The sequence below is a fragment of the Idiotropiscis lumnitzeri genome, chromosome 18 (assembly GCF_059441095.1).
Source record: "Idiotropiscis lumnitzeri isolate Australia: NSW breed Sydney's pygmy pipehorse chromosome 18, RoL_Ilum_1.0, whole genome shotgun sequence".
NCBI lineage: Eukaryota > Metazoa > Chordata > Actinopteri > Syngnathiformes > Syngnathidae > Idiotropiscis > Idiotropiscis lumnitzeri.
The window spans coordinates 13,832,743-13,856,302 of NC_142408.1; the positions used below are offsets into that span (position 1 = coordinate 13,832,743).

Sequence of the window (23,560 nt, forward strand, 5' to 3'; positions counted from 1 at the left end):
AAGAATCTGCACAGTTGTGAAGTGGAACAAAATTTATACGATAGCTTAAACATTTTTTTGGAAGAAATAAAAAAACTGAAAAGTGGGCCGTTTACATATATAAGTATTCAGTGGCCAATTTGGCATGTAAGTAAAATCAGATGTTTGCAATTCTTATTAGGATTAAACATAGGGCTGGGCGATATGGCCTCAAATCAATATCGCGAGAAATTGAGCAATTTTACCTTGATAACGATAAATGCACGATAAATTCCCCCCCTGGACTAAAATCAAAATAAATGCAGGAAATGCATATTGACTGTTTTTTTTATTGACCAACTGGAACACATTACTTTCATGCTAAATAAAATGAAAAAAAATGACAATGCAAGCCAAATAAACAAGTGTGCATCATCGGGGAAATTGTGCCGTCTCGAGTACTCTGGTGCGCAGTCGCCACTTGTCGTCTATGTACTGCACAGTCAGGCTCAATCAGGGATCCATGTTGCGACCCGACCACAAGTCAGATGTAGATGCAAAATGCTTGACATGTCTAAGCCGGAGCCCGATGAAATCCATATCGGGAAATACGGCTTTCATGAAGCGTTTAAATCCTGTGCGCGCCACTGTAACTAGAGGAGCTAAATCTTTAGTTATGTGCTAGGCTATCGCGTCCACCTCTGAGACGTTCTCTCGTATGGTGTCGCCTCCATTAATTGGCTGTTGTCACTTGTCGAACCTTGCTTCTCACTTTGAACTTTTAGCACAGCATGGTTGTGTTGTGGGTGGTGAAAAAGCTTCTGGATTTGAATCGCCAGCTACGACCGCGACGTCTGTTTTCTTTCTCGATCAGACGGGTGGAGTCACGTGACTAGAGGCGCTGTAGCCATCTTAAAGGGGCATGAACATTGCCGCAGACAGAAAAGGCTTTTCTTTTTTTTTTTTTTAAACACCGAATTTACCGACATGGGCGAAATGATTTCGGTCATTGTAATAAATTTCGGTAACGGTCAATTTTCGGTTTATCGCCCAGCCGTAATTAAACACAAAGATTATCAGTATACTTTCACAGAGAACTACAGAAACCAGAATATTTACTGTTGAGAGGTATGTAAGATACTATACTACAAAAAGGTGCAGACTTACAGAGCCTAAGATGCCTTCTTAAAAGAGCCTTTCAATGTGAGAGGACAACTGTGTGGTGGACCTCTGTCAAGGCTACGTTTGCAACCAGGTAGCAAGGAACGGGACTCTAAGTGAGAGCAGACAGTGGAATTCCTCTTCCACTACTGAGAAAGGCTGGTCATTTAGTCAAATGAATTCAGTTAAACTCTTATATATTATCTGGCTATTTGTTTAGCCTGCTCACTGTCATGCTTATACTGGCGCGTGTTGCCCAGTGTGCACTATGTTCGTTGCTATTTGACTGTTGCTGCTCCATTTTCCAGCAAAAAACGACTAAGTTCCGCAAAGTATTTGTTTTTCAAATTTTATGTTAAATTTGTTGTTTTAAAGCATTTTAACTTGGGGTGCAGGCTGCAAAGCACAAGCTGGAGGTCGTTGCTTTTTGTGTTCAGCATTTAAAGGCACTGATTGATATTGTCATATTTTCCACTGAAATCGACCAATCATGATTGTGGCCAACCTCTACCGTAGGCTAATAAACATAAATTTTCACCCAATGTCCCACGGCATCGAAATCAGCTCCCACCTGTTTATGTATAACATAGTTCAAAATGAGTCAGTGACTTGGGTTAAGTTTGGCATCTATGTGGTTTGTCGATTATGAGCTATTGCATACAAAAGGCCTACGGAATGCTTAACGAGCAGATTAGAATTTGGAAATTATGTGTTATAGTTTTCTTATTCATAAAACTACCTTGCCTCTTCATGGTTGCTACACTCCCACTCAAGTTGGGAAAAATGTCTCAACAGCTGTGCACCTACATCTTAAGCAAAGCTAAAACTTTGAATCACTTGTGCACCTCTAAGGAGTTGAGGGATGAATGATAAACTGATTTTGGGAGAAGCCATCAAGCATTTTCGAACCAAATTTGTGTTTTGTTCACATTTTATGGAGGATGACTTTGTAAATGTAAGCTGTGACTGGGCCTGCCATGATAACTGATTTTTCTGGACGATACATTTTCCCAGAAACTATCACAGTAAACGATAGTATCGTTGTTGTTGTTGTTGTTTTTTCCACTGATAAAGTGATGTTAGAGCAAAACATATTGCAGTACATCCTTTTGACGTGAACTTAAGTGCAATAGTGCCTGAAGTGAGAGAAGACGAGATCATTATTTCAGTAGTCATACTTTTTTTACATTATTATTATTTGCTTGTTACCCGTGAGTTTTTTTTAGAATGAATGCTTGTTTTCTAATTGATCGAATCAACATGCACTGAATCAAAAGCCCAAATAAATAAATCTTACTGCATATAATACACATAAACTGATGAACCAATCGTGCATAAGCAAGTAAGGAAATAGAATAAAAAGCGTATCGTAGAAGTCTGTGAGACAATGCTTTGAGCGTTCACCTCGACCTAGGCGCCAGCCTCCCTGGCGACAGACGATTTAGAAGCTGTTTGTCTGATAGTCATTTCTCAAAGGACTGCCTGATGAATCTTGGCCAATACAAAGGTCGATTGGCCGGGAGATCAAATCATAAAACTGGCACAATTACCACAATCAAACCTGCTGGAGAGGTCAGAGGTGTCAGTACACCAAACCGCAAGCTAACTGATGACATAATTTTAATGTTAATCCACAGAACCTTATCTTTATTGTCAAGCCCATTATGTGACGTATTTTTTTTATTTAAAAAAAAATGAACTTAGTTCTTACACACAAAAATGAATGCTGACTAAAGAGAGGACACAGCTCATAGACAGAATATGCAGTAAAGTGAAATGTCAAGTTGAACACCACAGAGATCGTACAAATTGGACTTCTATAATGCATACAACAGTGCTGAATGCAATTTTATAAATCCAATGTATGTAATTTTATGTCTTGCCATTTATTACAATTTAATATTTTTATGGTTGTTGGATTATTTATGTCCTGTGATTGGCTGGTGACCACTTCAGTGTATACCCTGCCTCTTTGCCCATAGATAGCTGGGGTAGGAAATTATATGAAAATAAAAGCCTTTTTTTTTTCTTGTTAACCCCAATTTATAAAGTAAAACACTGATCTCCGAATAAATAAAATAAAACACAAATATCCAGTGGACAAATAAATACCATTCAAAATATCTGGCAGTACAACCAGTCAAGGCATGCTATGAAGTGCAAAGAACTGAAATGAATACAATAACAAGGTGGGACAAGTTACATTCAAATAGGCTAGAATTTAATCGGTAAAAATGGGAATAAATCAGTTTCTTGAGAGGTTAAGTTTTTGGAAACCCGATTTTAACAGGTTATTCTGAAGGCCCTGGTTTACCAGACTGTGACGTCTCAGTCTGAACACGAGTCGCACTATGCAAAAGGAATACATACACAAGAGATGTACGGAAGAAGAATAAATAACATAGGAAGAGCTGCATAGATGATACTCACATATTGCCTTTGGTGATTTGAGAACAATATAACAACAGTAGAGCATAAGTAAGCCTACGAAGATAAGGATGAGGATCCCAAGAGTGAAACCAGCCTAAAGGAGAAAACAAAAAAAATCTATTAATGGGACAATTTTAACATGTCAGTGATACAGTATCATGGGTGATACTTGAAATATTTTTGTTAAATTAACTTGTTTTACCTGCTTTATACCCCAAGGTATACTGAGTATAGATGTGCCCATCATTGTGTTCCATATTGCAAAACTGCAAAATGACCGAAAGTAATGACTTAAGCTTGGAAAGAAAATTATTGATTTAATTGAAAGTCCTTCACAGGGCTTACATGGTAATGATACTGGGGTTTTTAGTCATGGGATCCTTGCCCGACACCTTAAATGCTGTCCCCAATGGGCTGTAGATGTAGATCTCCTCTGTCCTGGGGATCACATGGTTTGGCGGACTCTAAAGGACAGGAAGATGGAGAGATAAATAAATTAATCAAGATGCTGTAAATCAATGGACTTAATAATACCCCAAATCTTAGTTACAAATACTCATATTTGTATAAAAGGATGTTTGAAGATAATGACGTAGTATTTTTGTGGAATATATGATTGCAATTTAAAAACATGCCACCATCAATCCCATTTCTCTCGAGTGAACTTTGTGACGTACAGAAAAAACCATACGGTCATGAAATTTAGGGACCGACCGATTAGTCAGTCTTAACGCATATAGACCATCTGTGTGCACCTTCACTGGTAGGACAATGTTCTGCTTTAGTGAGTTCTCACTAAAAGGCACATCAAAAAAATGCTGACTCTACTTTCAAACCTTGGCTGCAATTTTGTAGAAACATGCTGTAAAAGGAGCTCTTCTCCGTTCACGAAAGCCGACGCAAGCACTGAAGCTTGCAAGTTTTGAACGGCAACTTGATGAAACTGCATGGGGATGAAGACCTACCAGCAGCCTGTCCGAAGAACCAGTTAGTTTGCTATAGTAATGCACTCTGCTGTTGAGGATGGCAGCCTCGGCTGACACTCGCTCTTGAGGTTCATCATCTACGATGTTCCTCGGCTCCACGTAGAAAGGTCTGGAAGTAATGCACAAACACTGGAATTAATTAGAGTTCGTTTGTGAGCATGATTAGACAAAACATACTTCACCAATTACAATTCTGTGGGAGGGTAGGGCATGAAAAAATGTAACACTCATTTGATTTTTGTGCAGATCCACAAATGTTGACGTAAAGTGATCTGTTTGGCATTTTCTCAGTTAATGACATATTGATCTTCGTGACAAAATTAGCAGGGGAGTACAATTAAAGATGTACTATACCAAACCAAAATAGGATTGTTAAGCCTCAGCTGGGAGACATATTGTCTTAATTAAAAAAAGCAACCAATTTATTATTATGCATAAATAATCTACTTGATAAAATATTTACATTTTAAGGGTTTTGGGTGATTGCAGACCATTAAAAAAAGTGCTTTGGAATATACTGAACATCAAAATAAATGGTCTATTTGTTTCAAATGGCCAACATCGCAATGGAACCTCCATGTGACTTAGAGAACATGTTCTGAAAGTTAGTCAGCCAATGTGAAATTCCCAACAGGATAAAAACGGCAGAGAGACTTTGAATGCAGTTGTGGTGATGAGGTAGCGCAAGTACATTAGCAATTGCATGTCAAGTCAATTCCTGAAAGACCAATTTGAAGAAAATAGCCAATTTATTATTTAGCAAACACTATAAAAAAAATGCCACACATGCATGGTCATGAACAGTCACTTGAGTTGTCCGGGGTCCATTTTTGTCTGAGCTTCTTTATTGACTTGATTATTGTTTTTTTTTCCTCACAAAGATAAGCCCGAGTAAACACATCCCATAATCTTGTCTGGATCCATGTCTGAATCAATCAATGTCTTTCAGTGATGATATCGACTATATAAGACAAAAGAATTCTATATCATTACGTTGGTCTGTGAGAGCAATACTAGAATAAGAATATGTAGCCATTTCATCTTGTCTCATTTTTATTTGGCGAATACAGTCGGCCTGCAAATATATACTTCATTATGAAGAAATAACACACTAAACAATCATAAGTGATTATTGCCCTTGAATTTCAAGGGAGGACGGGAGTACGACAACAGCGCCTCAACTATTTTCTAAATGTGGGGGGGTGTTTATACAAAAAATATATATATATTTTTCAGCATATGATGCCTGCTGAATTCTGATCCCAGCGCATCCCTGTTATACAACCCTAATTGTCATTTGTCATGATTTTTTGGGTACAGTTTAGTTAGTAATAGTTCCCAGAAGTCTTAGGTCTTGTCTACATGTTGCCAGGCTTTTTTAAAACCCGAATATTTCCCTTGATACGTGCAGGAAAAAAAATATGTTCACACAACCTGGTTTGATTAAAAAAAAAAAGAAAAAAAGAAGCAACCACACCAAAACAAATGTGTTTTTCAGCGCATTTACAGGCACATCAAAAAGAGCGATTACAATTACATGGCAAAGAAATCTGAGCTAGGTTTGCTCCTTTTGCATCAAGTTATTTTTGCTTAAAATAAAATTGTCAGACAAGACAATTCTGCTTGTTTAAAGACACTTATTATTAAATTTTCTTATTTTAACTTACAGTCTTGGAAATGAGTGTTAGCAGCTAGCTTTAGGTTTTGCGAGGCTTAAAACAAAAACTTTCAACATTCGAAGATGACAGACCAACAATCAAAGGACCTAATGTGGGCTTTCATAAATCAGAAATCTATTCATAAGATAAATTAAAAATACTAGTACGAAAACAATAAGACAAAAATGCAGTTCAGCTCTTAATTTAGATTTATTACGGATTGAACAAATAATTTATTTCACATTACAATTTGTGTACACTCAGTTTTAGTTGTACTGCAATGATGGAGATCATCATTTTGAAACACATTTTGATACTCAGTCACAATTTGGTTCTTGCATACCTGGACTCTTAAAGAAGATTGTGCCTGCGCAATAAAAAAGTTGAACGATATGTCTAATTCAATTTTGTTTTAATCTTATTTTAGAAGAATTTGTCTAATGAGTTAAAGCATATTCTTGTGCTGTTCCAGTTTTAGTATATTACTAAGAACATTTTACTTCTAGTGGCTTGGTGGCCGACTGGTTAGCATGCTTGCTTTACAGATTGGGCGTGTAAAATTGAATTCCGGGCTCCAACATACCGAGTTTATTTTGAGAAAATCGTTCAAAAGATTACAACTTGGAAAATGACAATATTACTTATATCAAAATACTCATTTCAAGGCCGCTAAGGTTGTAACAGGCCAATTTTCTATTTTCTTATTTTTGAATATCTTGGTCAAGCTAAATTTTCTTGTACTGTTGGCAGATAATTGCTTATTTTAATTATTATTTTTCTTAATTTCAATTTTTTTTTTTTCTAAAAATTTCCAGTGGAATTTTCGCAGTGATATGTTCAGTTGTGATGTATTTTTCTGAGAAAATTATCCAAAACAACAGGACAGCGTTCAGCTGCTGCTTTATTCAGATTTTTCTGCGTGAATGCCCGAGCTCTATTAACTATAGCAAATATTTAAACCTGGCAGAACGCAAATATGTATTCAAACAATATAATATTGCTGGCGTTTTTCTATTTTTAATTTCTCTCTCTCATTTGTGCACACAGAACACATGCGACATATTGAAACTGATGCTGGTGTGCAAGAAGAAGGGTGCAGTGGCTCATTTTTCTAATTTTGACTAATTATCATACAGAAATCTAAAGGCTACTTTTGTGTTAGAAGAATAATGAGTGCGAGGCTGGGAGCACATATGTCATACACTCATGCTGCGCCAAGAATATGGTTGTTGGGAAGACTGAACAAAAAGAAGAGAGAATAGCATGGAGACAGTGTGTGCGGCAAAGATGTAAGTACGGTCGGTGCCGTAGCTGATGAGTGACAGACTGACGATGACAGACTGGCTGATGGGCCTAAAATGCAAAAATCTCCGGTGACTGTCCACATCTAAACGTGGATCCGGGGATATCTGCAACTCCCCCCTTGGGAAAATGGAAAAATGGCATCAATGTTTTGCTCTGTTTGAGCATGTAATATTTACTTTTACTCTGTTTAAATAGTTGTTCATATTTTAATTGGCATGGCATAGCTAAAGCACATTTGATAAGCGCTTGAGAAAAAGTGAGAAATGTGTCTTATAGCTCAAGGCCTCTCAATAGACCCCCTTTCGTCCTATCTCACCAAAAGTTGTGCATGCATCACTACAGCAAAAAAAATGGCAGCCATACGTCGTGTGGCTCGGATGATTTTTTTTTTTTTTTTTTTAGTGCACCGTTGTTATAATTTCCTAATAGTTTCAAACAATATCAACATGCCTAGCTGTTTTATGGTTTTAGGTTTTTTTTTTTTTTTTTAATCGGGGTGGACAAGGGTTACATTTTTTCTCAATTCCAAGAGAAAACAGGCTGGAGGATGTAAAAGAATATAATTGCGTTTGTGATGCTCATTTCACTGCTCATGAGTAATCGTGGGCATTTGGTTAAACTTAACTTCTGTCTTGAAATGCTGGGTACGTGGTCAGGAATTGTGCAATAATGGCAAGGAGTTTGGTAGTAACTAGGTCCATGTAATTTAAGATTTTAATTCATTAGCATTATTGTTTGTGATGTTTACCTTCACCGATTTTCCCTGGGCATCCAAGAACAACTCAGTAAATTGCATGTCGCCATAGAGAGTAGCCCATCGAGATCGCCATCACAACAATTAGACCCAATTGTCAGTTCCTTTTTATTAATACAACAAACAAAACTAACTAGCAGACTACCCAGCTGTGAGGATATAGTTCAATTTGCTCTTCATGCTCTCTCTTTGGTAAAAGCGCTTGGTTTCTCCACAAAATAAAGAGTAACTACGGGCCACTTTGTAACATTTTCCTCCTACTCTGTAATCACATCATGAACGTTCGTTGCTTTCCATCTGGCAATATTTGTTTTTTAAAGTAACTCTCGCAATCCTTTAAATTCAGGTGGCTTGTGCTTCTCGTCCGCATAGCCGAGGTCCGGGCACGAGGGCAGCAGCTTAAGCAGGGAAGCCGAGACCTCTGTCTCCCCAGCCACTTCTGCCAGCACTTCCTGGGGGATCCTGAGACATTTCCAAACCATCTGGGAGACAGTCTCTCCTGCGTGTGCTGGGTCATTCTAGGGCCTCCTCCCAATGGTACATGCCCAGAACACCTCACCTGGGAGACAACCAGGTGGCATCCTGACAACCTCATCTGGCTCCTCTCAATGGGGAGGAGCAGCGGCTTGACTCTGAGCCCGTCCCAGATGACCAAGCTTCTTCTTCACTGATCTCTAAGAGTGTTGGAGCCGCTTATATCCGGGATCTTATTCTTTCGGTCACAGCCCACAACTCGTGACCAAAGGGTAGGGTAGGAACGTAGATCAACCTGTGAATTCCGACTCAGCACCCTCTTCACCACGATGGACCGAAACGGAGTCCATATGACTGCAGACGCTGCACCGATCCACCTGTCCATCTCACGGTCCAGCCTGCTCTCACTCGTGAACAAGACCCCAAGATACTTGAACTCCTCCACTTGGGGCAGGATCTCACCCCCGACCTGTAGAAGGGAATCCACCCTTTTCCAACTGAGGACCACGGTCTCAGATTTGGAGGTGCTGATTTTCATCCTAACCGCTTCTCATTCGGTTGTGAATCGCTCCAGAGAGAGTTGAAGATCACACCTTGAAGAAGCCAACAGTACATCATCTGCAAAAAGCAGAGATGCAATACTGAGAGCACCAAACCGGACACCCTCAACAACTTGGCTATACCAATAAATTCCACAGCGTAATGAACAGAATTGGTGACAAAGGGCAGCCGTGGCGGAGTCCAAGCCTCACTGGAAAGGAATCCGACTTACTGCGGACCAAACTCTGACACCGGCCGTACAGGTATCGAACTGCTCGTACTCGGGCGTCCGATATACCATATTCCCGTAGGACCCTTCAAAATACCCCCCGGGGTACACGGTTGAAGGCCTTTTCTAACTCCACAAACACATGTAGACTGGACGAACAAACTCCCATGCACCCTCGAGGACACAACCGAGAGTGTAGAGCTGGTCCACTGTTCCATGGCCAGGAAGAAAACCACACTGCTCCTACTCAATCTGAGATGTAACTTCCTGATAGTCTCTCCTCTCCAGCACCCCTGAATAGACCTGTTTTAAACAATCATTATTATTAACACATCAAGGCGGATTACACCCTAAATTGGTTCGCAAGGAATTGGAAGGAACATACATTTACACTCACACCGGGGAAGTCAATCCCAGTCCGGGGAACTAGGGGCGGTCTCTCAGTAAGCAATAATAAGTGACAGTGACAAGGCACTGAGGATTCCGATGAGGGAAGCAATCTGTGGGAGCAACACATAACGAGATAATGTGCTAGTAAATGCACTTCTGTGGTTTGCTGTGGGTGTATTTTTTTTAAACAAACACGGCAGTGTCGATGGAAACTTTTTCCGACAGAGTGAGTCAAATAGTCCGCTTTTAAAAAGTCTGGCTACGTGTAGAAAAGGCCATATATTGTACTGTTGGGCCAATGGTGAGACTTCATTATCTTGACAACTAGGGAGAGAGCTGGGGGCCGCAGGTCGAATGGGACCCTGAGCCTTAAAAAAAGTGAGTGGTAGTGCACATGAGTTGGTAGTATGGATTGCATTTTACCTCATGGAGCCTGGATTTCTTCACAGGGTGCTACATTACATTTGTCGATTAATGTGCGCATACAGCCATCACATCCTCAAACACAAATACCGGCCTAGCCCACCGCATCGACAGCATTACCAACCAATCAATGTGCTTCGTATCAGAAGGCAAAGCAAATCTATGCGGCCCCCAAAAAAGTCAATGTAGCTCTGCTTGACTTTCGACTTTGACATAGTGTGAAAGAAAGTCTCATGCTGTGTTGGTGTCCGCTGCCTGCTGGCTACTATGTAAATTGGGCAAATTGTGATGAACAGCTCTCAATTATAATTCCTTCTAACTTGAAGGATATGCACACTAGGGTCCCAACTATTTGTAAAGAACCAATAAAAAAGACACATTTAAACACCGACCCCTTTAAGATGGCCATTAACAAAGGAATGTTGCTCAAAATTAAGTGTATGGAGCACTGTCCAGAAACACTGCTCATCTTATATGTCATAATTATGTTTTATCTTTGACTGTGTTCTTGGACACCATTTGAAGGCATACTGTTGAACAGCTCAGTGACACATGCAGCGCCCCGCTGACGACAGCACAGATTGTGTGCTATTGTTTTGCACAAGTACTACTTCCTCAAAGTTGTGCAATAAATTCTAGAAAAACGCTGATTTCCAAAACTGCTGGGCCCCTTCAAATGAATGAGAGGACATGCACTTCTTAAGGTTTGTGGACGATGAGGAAATACTTTGTGCAATCTGACATGGCAAATTAAAAATATTCCATTTGAAACACCACAGGGAAAAATTCAGTAAGTCAAAGCACAGCGCGCAAGCCTAAAAATAAAGCTACTCAGATCCACTTAATTTCTCATTTTAAAGCTACAACCCATCCATGGCATATTAATCTAATGAATATTGAAATAGTGATCCAAAAAATATACGATTGATTCATTTCACATAACTGAATAATCATTAGGTGGAAAAAACAGGATACCTTCTTCAGTTCAGCAATGCAGTTAATATATAAGTGAATATTTAATCCCTCTCATGCATGACATGACAATTACAAAAGCTGTTTTTTTTTCCCCTTAAAAAGTCGACACACCCGTGATATCATGCCCGGTTTTTGTGGTGTAAAAATAATCATCAAAATGCCCCCCGCCCATTAATGTGGACTATAACTTGTGTAACTCAATTGGAAAAAAAAAAGGATAAACATGGTATTCTGCTTAATATTGCATTTATGGAATATGAATTAAGGTTAATAATCCACCCATTTTTATCCATCTCGGGGGTGGCCCTTTTGCCTTTTACTGCCACTTTCTGTCAACTGAAAGTCACATCATAGTGGCCATAGCTGGGCAATTGATCCTTTTTTGCCGCGAACTGGGTAGCCTTCCGGCCTCGACCCTCCAGCTTTATTCATAAAAATTGGCGGCCGCCTTGTTCTTCATCTCATTCTTCTTTTTTCTTCTTCTCCATGAACATGCCCAATGCAAGTAAAGCGCGCACAGTTGGTAGTGGTGCGTTTGACTGGTTCTGAGGCAATTTTTGTCATTTGCCCATTTCATAGGTTTAGATGACCTTTTGGCCGCCTTCTGACCACATCAGACGCACAAGGCCTGATTAGCCAATCTCTAGCAAAATATGGAAAGATGTTTGGAACATTATTTCTGAACCACATAATCAATAAACTCTCACAATGCATTTTCAAAATGAAATCAAACAATGTAATAGGACCATTAAAAACTCCACGAATGTGTTCTATTTTCGTAAAACGACAGTCTGTCTTTTTGCCACTCATTTTGTCACCCTCAAGGTAATTGTGTTTGGATGTTCTGTTTTCTGAATAAATATTAATCACAATTTGCTAGCTTGCTTTCTTTTTTCTGTCACTTGAAATTATATCCCTCGTGTGCATGTATTTCGCAATATTTTTTGTTAACAGCTGTTTTCTTTATGGTGCGGAAGCGTGCAACTGCCAATGATGAGTAAACATTTTTACATTTGAACATATTTGCAAATATGTTAGAACGTATTTGGCACTACCATAGTGTGAATAGTAATGTTCGTCTTATGATTGAGACAAATGTTTATGTTTACAAATACTACTGTTCACTGAGACTGAATTCTTGATACATGTTCTATCTCTTACTTTCCCTGTCTAATCATTTTTTCCGTTGAGTCATACAAATTATAAGTCATATTGAATGATGAATGATTGGAAAGATTTATCTTGGTGTCTTTTTAATTCCAATATGACATTTAAACTGGGGGGGTGTATACTATTTATTTCTGTTGTATACGGGTGTTTAGGAAAGCACATTCAGTTAAATTACGAAAAATTTATATTTTCTTTAATGCATACATTAATCAGAATAATGTTGCCCTGGAAAATTGTGACAAAGCAGAGGATTGTCTGCATGTCGGCCACTTAACATTCCGTAGTTATGTAGTATAAAAACAAGTCCAAGTTTTAAAAAGCTCTCTATTTTGTTCAGACTTTGCAAAGTATTTTATTATTTTACCGGTACGATAGTTACGGTTGTATAAATGCAATCAGTTTACACATGCAGGTAAACAACCCAAGGTTAGCTTAGAGTCTCAACTGCAGTGTTGGACAAGATAAAGACCTTCAGTCATATGACAACATGTGATAGTGTTTTGTTTTCAAACACCCTATCGGTGTGGAGATGGTATGCAACCTCCAAATGCATGCAAGTCATTTATGGTATGTCTATCGAGGGTGGAGAATGTGTGTGCACCTATCCAGCCCAAAGCTATTATTAGTCTGTCAAAGAGGAGAAAGTGCAGTGGTGGTAATGAGAGGATAGAGATGGGTTGTGGCTTAATGAAACATACCTTTTAGCTCTGGAGTCCAGTGAGTCTGTGGAGCCTCTGTGTGAGAAGCTCTCTCCAGCCTGCTCTGAGCTCAGCAGAGGCCTGCTGTCGTTCTCCATGATACCTGAGGCAGTCAATTAGCTCCAGACACCTTCCATCACCTGACTGGGATGAATGAGTTATAAAGTTAACAACTGACTTATGTCATTAAATGTCACAGAGGGAGAATAAAACCACATTTGTGCAGTTGTTTTCTGCAGCATTTCTTTCTTCCATTTAATTTGTCTAATACTTTTCACAGAGATAGGGTTTCAGTTGCTGAATCCAAGTCACAGAGGAGAAATTAAGGAGTGCGAAACACACTAAAGCAGAATACACATTAGTAAAAATAAGTGATTATCACTCAGACAGCAGGAGAAAATAGCAAGTCCTCTCTTTGTTCTGTAAAGCTCTGTATACCTTTTCTGAAATAATGTTTTACAATAGAACTGCTCTCAGATCAACCAGCTACATGAGCTTTACTATCCTAACTGGCGGTGTATATCTCTCCAATAAAAGGTGATTTGAAAAGTGCCGCTATACATGGGGTGTGATGGCAACAAGTATAGCTCGATTTTAGAGAGGAACTATTGATTTGATACAGTAAGCCTCAGTTCGAGAAGCACACTTACCTACCAATAAAGGTTAGAGAAAAAGATGGCACTCCATTGAAGTTTTGCACCATTACAATACTGAACTACAGGTAGCCATCACATCTTCCTTTCCATGAAACACAAAAATGCTCAGTAGTAAACTTGGCACTTTAAATGCATTTACCTTGTAGGCCTACTAAATGTAATAATTTTAACCGGCTAATATGTAGCTGAAACAAGTTGCCTTTAATGTAACATTTTAGTATTAGAAAATCATGGTAGGTTGATTGAACACTCTAAATTGTCCCTAGGTGTGCGTGTGAGAGTGGATGGTTGTTGGTCACTGTGTGCCCTGCGATTGGATGGCAATCATTTCAGGGTGTACCCCGCCTACTGACCGAAGACAACCGGAATAGGCTCCAGCACCCCCACGACCGTTGTAAGGAGAAGCGGAACAGATAATAGATGGATGGATAATCATTATGGCCTTTATAAAAATGGTTTTGGGGAGAGGTGGGGTAGTGCAAAATATACCCCTGTGACGCGGCCCAAGGTTTTTTTTGTCTATCAAGTCAAGTCAAAGAATTTGGGGTGGGATGGACCTGATTATTTATTTCTTAAACACAAACTTAATCAGAAAACCATAGAACACACATAGAACATATTGAAAATGTTTGCCTTGACTTGTGCTTTAATGCATTTTGTTTCCTTGCATTACTTTTAATTTTATACTTTAAAAATTACTACTTTTTTTCCCCCGGTAAGTAAAAAGATGGAATTGATACTTCCATTCTACTGAAATTCCAATATCTATACTTCTAGTTGAGTAATCAACAATATAAAAATATATTTTTTGTTGATATACTGCCTTACAGTTAACACAACTACTGTAGTAACGCCGTAGTCATTGCAGTGACCGGCAACTTAGCGTTATTTGGCCATGACAACTTCTGCATCAGTGAAACTGTGTAGTGGTCGCCCTGAAGGTGATGCTTTATTTCATCACGTCACAGGCTCAAATACCAATCTGTACATTTTTTTTTTATTTTAATTAATTTTTTTTATATACATTTAATTTATTTTACTGTTGTTACAATTTCTTGCAGCCAGTCGGGAGTTGTACACAAACCATTTAATTTAACGTGTTTATGAAGAATTCCACAGTAGTTCATAGTTTAAAATTTTTGATGTAGCTTGGGAAATTTAAAAAAAAGCCAAAATGATTAGTGATTAATGATTATCACACCACAATTAGAACCATACCAAAATTCAAGGTTATGGTTCGGGTATGGATAATTAAGGGGTTAATGATAAACGGTGGTAACATGCGCTTGGGTTAAATCAGGAAAAGTTCAAAAGTTTAACATCTTTAAAAATAAAAGTTATAGCAAGGTTAAGATTAGGAAACACAAAATTACTGGACTGACATTGCCTTAACGGCTACAGTTGGAATCGGGAGTCAGTTCATGTGGAAGCCAGGTGAAGCGTAACATGGCAGCCGACACATCACGCTAGAATAACCTATTCACAGCCATCCTACCGTAATCGCGATAAGAAAATAAATAAACAATTAAATAATATTCATGGGAAGCCAAGAATTCATCGGTATGGCGACCAATCAGAGCTGCATGTTCACTCCAGAATAAGCACTGCGTTAAACTCATGCTCCAAATAAACGATCACTGCCCATCAATTAGATTTGAGAGAAAAATCAAGAACATTTGTTTTTCGTCTAGGACGAGTTGATCATTAAAACAAAACAAAAAAAACTAGAAAAGTAGTTAAGAAGTGTCCAGATTATAAGGTTTTTCTTACCAGTGTGCTGAAATACAATATACTTTGAAAAAGACGCACCAATGTTCCATCCATCTATATTCCGACTCGCTTACAGTGAATAAATCTTTCCTGGTGTCTAGAGTTTATAGTGACAATCGCTGTGTCAGGACGTAGTAAAATCAAATTGTCGTCGTTAAGGAACGCTTACAAAGACTTTTTTATTTCAATCTATCATATCATTAAAGTACACTAAAGAACATTGCGGCTCAGAGGGAGCAAGCGTTGATGAACTAAAATGGTAAGTGAACAAACGCTATTTGAAATTAAAATAGTGATTTTTTTTTAACCACAACGTTACAAAAACAAAACACTTACCAATGTTTAAAATGATGAAATCCTTCTCGGTGTGTTTGGTTCGTCTCAGTTTTGCTTCGGTAGAAAGTATAATTAGTTACCGGGCAAATATACGGTCACAGAACGTTCAAGGAAAATTAATCCTGACTAGTAACAAAAAAGTGTTATGATTCTGTCCGCATTCGTCTTCCGTACATCTGTTACATTTGATTTTTCTCTTTCTTCTTCTTCTTCTGTTTCTTCGTCTTCTTCTTGTTCGACCTTTAAAGGCGGGAATCGCATTGCGTTGCATTGCCGCCACCTGTCGGTTCATGTTATATCGTCACTACATTTCCAAATGGGGTTCCATTTGTGACAAAAACATGCACAAGGGGTTCTGGTCGGACTGTGTAAAAGTCGTCATGGCGTGTCATTTGACAAAGTTTCGTGAGGATGTATTTTGTGAGAACGTGTTGTTTGCAAGTGTCGTGCTTGTAATGGCGTGTTGTAATGACGTGGAGTTTGGCAACGTAATTAGAATGTGTCATTTCAAAAGTCGTTGCAATGCAGTTGTTAGACGCGACGATAAGTGTCGTGATTAGATGTCAATGTTAGTGTCAATGTTAGATTTTAATGTACGTGACGATGTTAGATTTCAATGTTAGTGTCGATGTTATTGACGTCAGATGTCAATTTAAGTCCTCCAGCCACACGTGACACCGTGAATGTGTGATGCTCACAAAATTTGTGGTTTGATGAAATATGTTTGTTGTTCAGTTCAATCAAAGAATCGCTTCTGGGGCGATTGTAATTATTGTATTCAGTCTAATTTATATTCAGAAATTATATCAGTATGTCGTTTAACAAAATAGACACCAGGAGGCAGCACTGACCTGCAAGTGTCACGGGGACCTGGCGGCGTACAGCGGAAGTGATGCTCATGATCCAAGATGACGGAGAAAGAGCCACAGTTGTCCCGTGTCGCTGAATTATCTGCATTATTTCTCTTTTAGAGCGTAGTCCACGACAAAGAAGTATCTATACATCTGCCAGCGGAGACCTGGCCGGGATCCGCTACTCATGCCCAAATCACGTGAACTCACTTTTCAAAAAAGAATGTTATACAAAGTATGCAAATTAGTAACCATGGTCAAGGTTAACGTACTAGGACAGGGGTCCTCAAAACTGTTCCTCGAGAGCCGGTGTCCTGCAGGTTTTCCATCTCTCCCTGCTGCAACACAGCTGATTCAAATGATCAGATAATCAGCAAGGTCTGTAGAAGCTAGATCATGACGGCTCAGGTGTGTTGCACCAGGGAGAGGTGGAAAACGGGTAGGACACTGGCCCTCGAGGAACAGGATTGAAGACCCCCGTACTAGGACTTTGTAGAATTTTCTACAATGATAAAAAAAAAAGTTTTCTGAGACTCAGGCCTTAAATTGGGGAAACGGACAATACCCCCCTCGCAGTGGAAGCGAAAGAGCCTTAGGTTGTCACTGTTACTGCCAACTTCTGTTATTATTTTGTGGCAAACACTATTCTAAGTGCGCAATTCAGGTTAGGATCCCTATATATGCAGTAATGACAGCCTCTCAAAGAATCAGCTTCACTGCATCGGCCATCCAGTGTATATTACCACAGTGTTGTGGGTGGAAAAAACACAAGGGAGCATAATTAATTAATACAATTCAAAATATAGATACAAATCCATGTCTGTACATATTTTCCTTGCCAAGTTGCTTGTTTCTATTTTCTTTTAGGCATAAAACAATTAAAGTCAATCATAAATCACAGTAAGGAATAGCAGGTTTACGTTTTTTTCATTCGGCAACCTGCATATGGTATTTACCCAACAACAAAATAATGTTAATCAATTACAAAACAGAAAATTTACATCATGGAGAAAATTGGATTCTTGTATATAGTTAAATCAATTCTTGTATTTTTTTTTGTAATTAAATCAGTTATTTAATAATCAATATGCTATGTACATGTATTTTTCCATTTCCTATATCAACAAGAATAAACGTAAAAAAACATTTTCTTTGAATCATCAAAAAAACACTTCAGACATAGTCAAAATCATTTTAATACACAAAAAATGTAAGGATGATACAATTGAAGGATTCTGCAGATTATGAACTAGATGCAATTTCTTAAAAAAAACAAACAAAAAAAAACAAAAACTTCCCCATTGTAAGGGGCATCGCCATTGCAATTCTTCCATCAATGAGTTTCTCTCTTGTTGTAGTATGTGGACAATGCAATACATAAAGTACCACAGTGTACTGAGGAATTGCTGACCATATGCAAAAGATTATCACCCTGAGCCCAAATACCGGGAAAAGCAACATAAAATACAATACAATACAACTTCATTTATATAGCGCATTTGACAACAGCTGGAGCTGTAACAAAGCACTTTCGATATGGTGTAATAAAAACTTGTGAGAAAATAGTCACGGAGCAGAGGGGGCCTATCAGTGACGTGCCTCTATTAGTATTAGTGATTAGATCAAACAAGACCCGTGAACAAACAGGTGTTTTATACAAAAAATGCCCACACCAAGATTATTTTGCGCCCATCGCTTTGGTGTCCCGTTAGCGCGGCGCTCCTATGCGCCGCATATGCCGCATACATACTTTTTGCGCCACTACTCAGGGGCACAAAACTGAAAAAGAAAGTGGAATAAAGATTATGCAGTCATGAAAACCAACTTCAAAGTTGTTAAAAGAAGGTTGGTACGTTGTGATGTGTCAGCGTAGTAAGAGCCACATATGGCTCAATGAAACATTCAATAAAAGTTTTAAATAAAAATGTGACCCCCCCCCAAAATGTATTTATTGGCTACATATAAAAAATGGCATCTTTATTGCTATAATTATTTATTTTTTTCTTTGGGGTGGGGGGGGCGCCTGTTATGTGCATACCCCCCCAGAAAGTAGATTGTTGCACCCCTGCCACCATGCGTCTGGTATATGGTGTTCTTTAGTGAGGAGCAGTGTTGTGTTTGTGCCCTACATATCTTCACAAAATATGGCAAAAAGGTTGAGCCTTAGATCATCAGCCCATAACACATTTCCCATATTAGAGAAATCTTATAATAATCACAAATGAGGCTCTGCTGTTGTTTTATTTTTGTTCTATACCCATAAGACCTCATTGTCTACGCGTTACGTCACTTGCGACGTTGAGGGGCTGTACTGCTGTACAACTGTCGTAAATCTGAAATTGTTGTCGTAAATGAAAATGTTTTTTTTTATTTTAGTTTTGGTTACTTTGTTTGTTTTCGTTCATGATAAAAAGCTTGAAGCTTATAGAGTGCGAATCTAGAGTCTAGTGGGTAAATTAGGAACAGCAATTAGGAAGAGCGCGTACTAAGTACTCTATATGTGCGAGACGGAATGTATTAATTTTATTACAGATCTGCGGGCCAGATGAAGTTTGACCCCGGGCCGCATTTGGCCCCCGGGCCGGACTTTGGACATGTCTGATCTAGACACATTGTTCTGATTTGAGTGAGATGGACCTGCTATCGCCGCGCTTTACCTTTACCTTTTGTGTGAATTTGCATACAGCAATTTATAGAAAGAAAACAATTTAAACACATGAGAATGTTGGAAAATGTTTAATAACCAATTTTCATGAAAGAAAAAAACATTCAACCAATAAAATCTTTCTTTTTCTCCATAATTTTTCCTTCATTATTCATCTCATTATTTTCTAAACTCAAATAACAATAAGACAAACTTGATGCTTCGTGTTCCATATATTTTGCTACATTAAACCATATTTTCACACATTACCATCTAAATAATAGTGAATATTAAAAAAAGTTACCACATTGTCTGTCTTTTAGGCTGCAGGCACAAATGCTGTACAACTAGAAGTAGACACGTAATTGTTTTCAACAGTTCACCTTATGACCAACACTTTCTTCCAACTGATCTTTTCAAATATCACAAATGTTTGGGATGTGGGATTATTTGAGAACAGCAGTAAAACATCAAATTATTTTGTTTTCCTAATCTGATAGGCATGCATTTAGCTTGGGTCCAAAGAAGCACCTTTATATAATCTAACGTAGCACCATTTTCCCCATATAATTTTCATTTTATACTGGAACCCAACCAATGGCATGCAGACACTCTAAAATGTTGCTGTCTCGGTTACCATTTCTAAACATAGCTTTATTTCAAACATTACAAGGCAATTAATGATTACTGATAAAGTACTTTACATAGAGTGGATGAACTAGTACAGTACAAAACCTGTTTGGATTTTTTTTAAAGCCATACTCTAAAGGACTACAGGACACACCAATATACGGAACATTTACCTAAAATGTACACATCTTACCACATTTTTCAGTTTAGTTCACTTTCAAACTAAAACCCCACTTATCTCTAAATTCCATGCTCCAGAGCTGTTGAGAGGACAAAACTAAAAAGCAAACCATCACTTCTTCTGTATCCAAACATTCACATGACAACCACAAATACATTTTCACTTTGTCACCACGAGTCCCACCCCTGTACCTTTTTTTTTTTTAGATGACCATTTTTATCTCGTATTTGACCGTCATATACAAATTCATAGAAATAAATAGCATGAGAACTATTTTCCTCAGAGGACATCATTGTTCCCAACTAAACACAACACACATTGAAAATAGACAAAGTATACAGTCGCATTGTAAAGGTAATTTAAGGCTTTGGGGTAGGAAACATTGTTGTTAGAAGTCCGGATTTCCCTTCATGAAGTTGTTCGTCAATGTTGAAAAATCCTATAACCGTACTGACTGGATCCTTCATCCCATCTTAAATTAGAATTATTTCCCTCCTCAGGCCTTAAACAAACAACACAAAACATTTGTGTTCTGTCCGTCACTCAGCCTTCTTTTTGTGTTGTGCTGCCACTGTCACATATCCGACTTATTAATTGCACCAAAGTTACATGATGTTGAAACAAATGTCTCAATTTATGAACGTTTGACACAGATAAGTGAATAGTGATTGTTAATTTAACCAGGCTTTTAGTGTAAACGCGATTAAACAATCTTGTCAAAGTACCCAACAAGCACAGTAGGTCAGAAAACCAAAGCAGCTGTCATTTGTGATGTGTCATGTCTAACAACATCATATCAAGACATATTTAGAAACACACACACACACACAAATATATATAAATATATATATATATATATATATATATATATATACATTTATTAGTATGCTGCTCTTGTTTTTTGTATTAGTTATATTTGTGCCCAGCCATCAAAGTTGTAAATACTATGATGGTAACTGAACACAAATTCACAATTTTAACAAACACACTTGATTGTTATACAGTTTTAGCTCTATGTGATTTGGTTCATCTTGAGCCATATAGTCAAAGGTAAACTAAAAGTAATCAGACTGCATGCAGCAACGCATGCAGTGCAATCTCCAAAGATGAATATGCTAATGGTTTTGACACCATTCAACATGCTCATCCGTAAAAAATGTAATGTTGTCTTTTGAAGTCATGAGGTAGACCACACTGATGCACATCTGTGGTGCCCTTCAAACACCAAAGATGTGTCTGGTACGAGCATGAACCCCGTAAAACAAAGATGTAACCCTGTTATCTCCCTCAAAAGAGAAAAAAATATATTCAAAAGGCAACAGTATTTTGCCAACTAACAAAACAGACTCTCTACATTTATTTAATGATAACATGCAAAGTCACATTAATTATGCAGATCACAAACGTTTTTGAAGAATAATTAGTAATAGGGGATGTGACTGTCACATTACCATCTGCTTTTTACACATTTCTTCTAAAATGACTTTTACTCTTATTTAACTTGATTATTATTTGAATTGATTAACACAAAATTGTGAAATTCAAGAGTCAAATCAAAGGAAATTTGTTAAACAGCAGCTTTGTCAGATTCTTAAAGTTCTGAATCCACGGTCATCAAGACATGAATTGGAATTGTCCCACTACATGTGCTGATTTTGAAGCAGGAGAACAAAAAAAGTGCAGCTTTTATTTAAAGTGCTTTTTTTAAGAGCATATTTGGAATTCAAGCGACAGAGGAAATTCTCAAGAAATTCTTGTTCTACTCTCGAGAGAATAAACAGAATATTTTATGTTAATCATTGGCTAAAGCAAGATATAAAACTTGCCTCCTGAGCCAAATTCATCAGTTTGTGAACATATTTCTCCTAATTAATTAATGTAATAAGTCAATTGCAATCAGTACGTTTCGAATAAATTGTGCTCAGAATTTTATGTTCTATATTTCCGCGTGTACTTTGTATGAAAATAAAGCAATTTACCATATAATCTTTCTTCACTCTAAAAGACAGCAGCGCAAACACAATGAACCCATTAAACTGTGCTTACAGGGCTGACTAACCGATAGTCCATCTTTTAAATGCCAGCCATCATGAACAGTTGACTCGTTATTTTTCTTCTTCCACCATGAACATATGATTTCATCTCTTCAGTAAACTGCAAGGTACGAGCATCAAGAAAACACAAGTTGACAGGACAGAGGGTCTGACACACCTACATGCAGTATCATTATAATTATTATTGTCTTTTGAAGGCCTAGTATAAACTACGAATGTCTGACTAGTTTCTTCTCGGGTGTAAGGGGAAATCAAATGATACTGGAATATTGTATTAGTTATAACATTTGTGTTTAAATTTGCATAATTTGTATAAACAAGTATCCTGCACTTGACTATTTATTCATATTTTTTGTTAACATTTCAACCTTGGCTGGGGTCCGAGTGAGTGTGATTGCAGTAGCAATGGTGCTTACACTCTTAAAACTGCGGAGTCCAAAGTAGCCCAAATAGCTAACCGAGCGTTGGGTCCAAAGGGGACTGAGAAACTGTGTGGTTATTCATACCCAGCGGATTGGGTTGTGGATTTGATCCAGTGCGTTGGATTAATTTTTTGATATAACAATGGTTCAAAAATTCCCATGCTGGTGAGTTAAAGCCATCCAAAAATGGCTCACTAGGTTATCAGGATCGCGGTGGTTCAAACAATAATAATTTTTGGAGCCAACATTTTCTATTTGAACCCAAGTTACTGTGTCTAAAGTCAACAGGTTGTACCCACCAAGCCATCCAGCAGCCATCAATATTTTCGAAGAATGTTACATTAAATTTGCTTCAAATTCTGAACACATAAATTTGCCACCAGCTTCAGCTCTTTAGCCAGCCTACATCCAGTCTTCAATCCAATCAAGATAATGAATCCAAGCTTGGTTAAAAGTTACCCACTCTGCTTAAAAACCGCCGCTGCACAGCCAGTTCGATAGAAAAACAACCCAATTATTTTTAGCGTGTATATTAATCCACAGAATGGCACATACATGTTCAGGACAAAAATGGTCTAAAAGACTGCTCTGACTTACTATATTTTAATTAGAAGTATAATTTAATACGTGCATCATTTTGTATCAATATATGCTTTGCACTATTACAACCTCTTTTAAGAAATAAAGAATTACCGGTGCATTGAATACTGCTGATAACGCTTTACAGCGATCATGGAGATTGAATACAGTAATAAATCGCAATTCGGCCCTCTGTCTTTCGTCATCACCCCTTTTCCATGCTGCTCATATACGTGCAGCCTACCAAGTGCTTAATGTACAGCTATTTGCTTTTCAAGTTCTAATG

At 38.1% G+C, this 23,560-nt stretch overlaps 1 protein-coding gene across 1 annotated transcript in view; it reads right to left on the bottom strand.

Moving 5' to 3' along the window:
* slc38a9 (solute carrier family 38 member 9) overlaps window positions 1-17,076 on the bottom strand; it is a 30,111-nt gene extending 13,035 nt beyond the window's left edge. The window contains exons 1-7 of the mRNA XM_088281961.1: window positions 16,765-17,076; window positions 15,914-16,193; window positions 13,152-13,295; window positions 4,515-4,644; window positions 3,895-4,013; window positions 3,752-3,815; window positions 3,550-3,643 (exon numbers count right to left, since the gene is read on the bottom strand). Coding sequence (XP_088138087.1) covers window positions 3,550-3,643; window positions 3,752-3,815; window positions 3,895-4,013; window positions 4,515-4,644; window positions 13,152-13,249 — 505 coding nt within the window. The 5' untranslated portion in view covers window positions 13,250-13,295; window positions 15,914-16,193; window positions 16,765-17,076. The remainder of the gene's footprint in view (window positions 1-3,549; window positions 3,644-3,751; window positions 3,816-3,894; window positions 4,014-4,514; window positions 4,645-13,151; window positions 13,296-15,913; window positions 16,194-16,764) is intronic.
* Window positions 17,077-23,560: the final 6,484 nt, after the last annotated feature.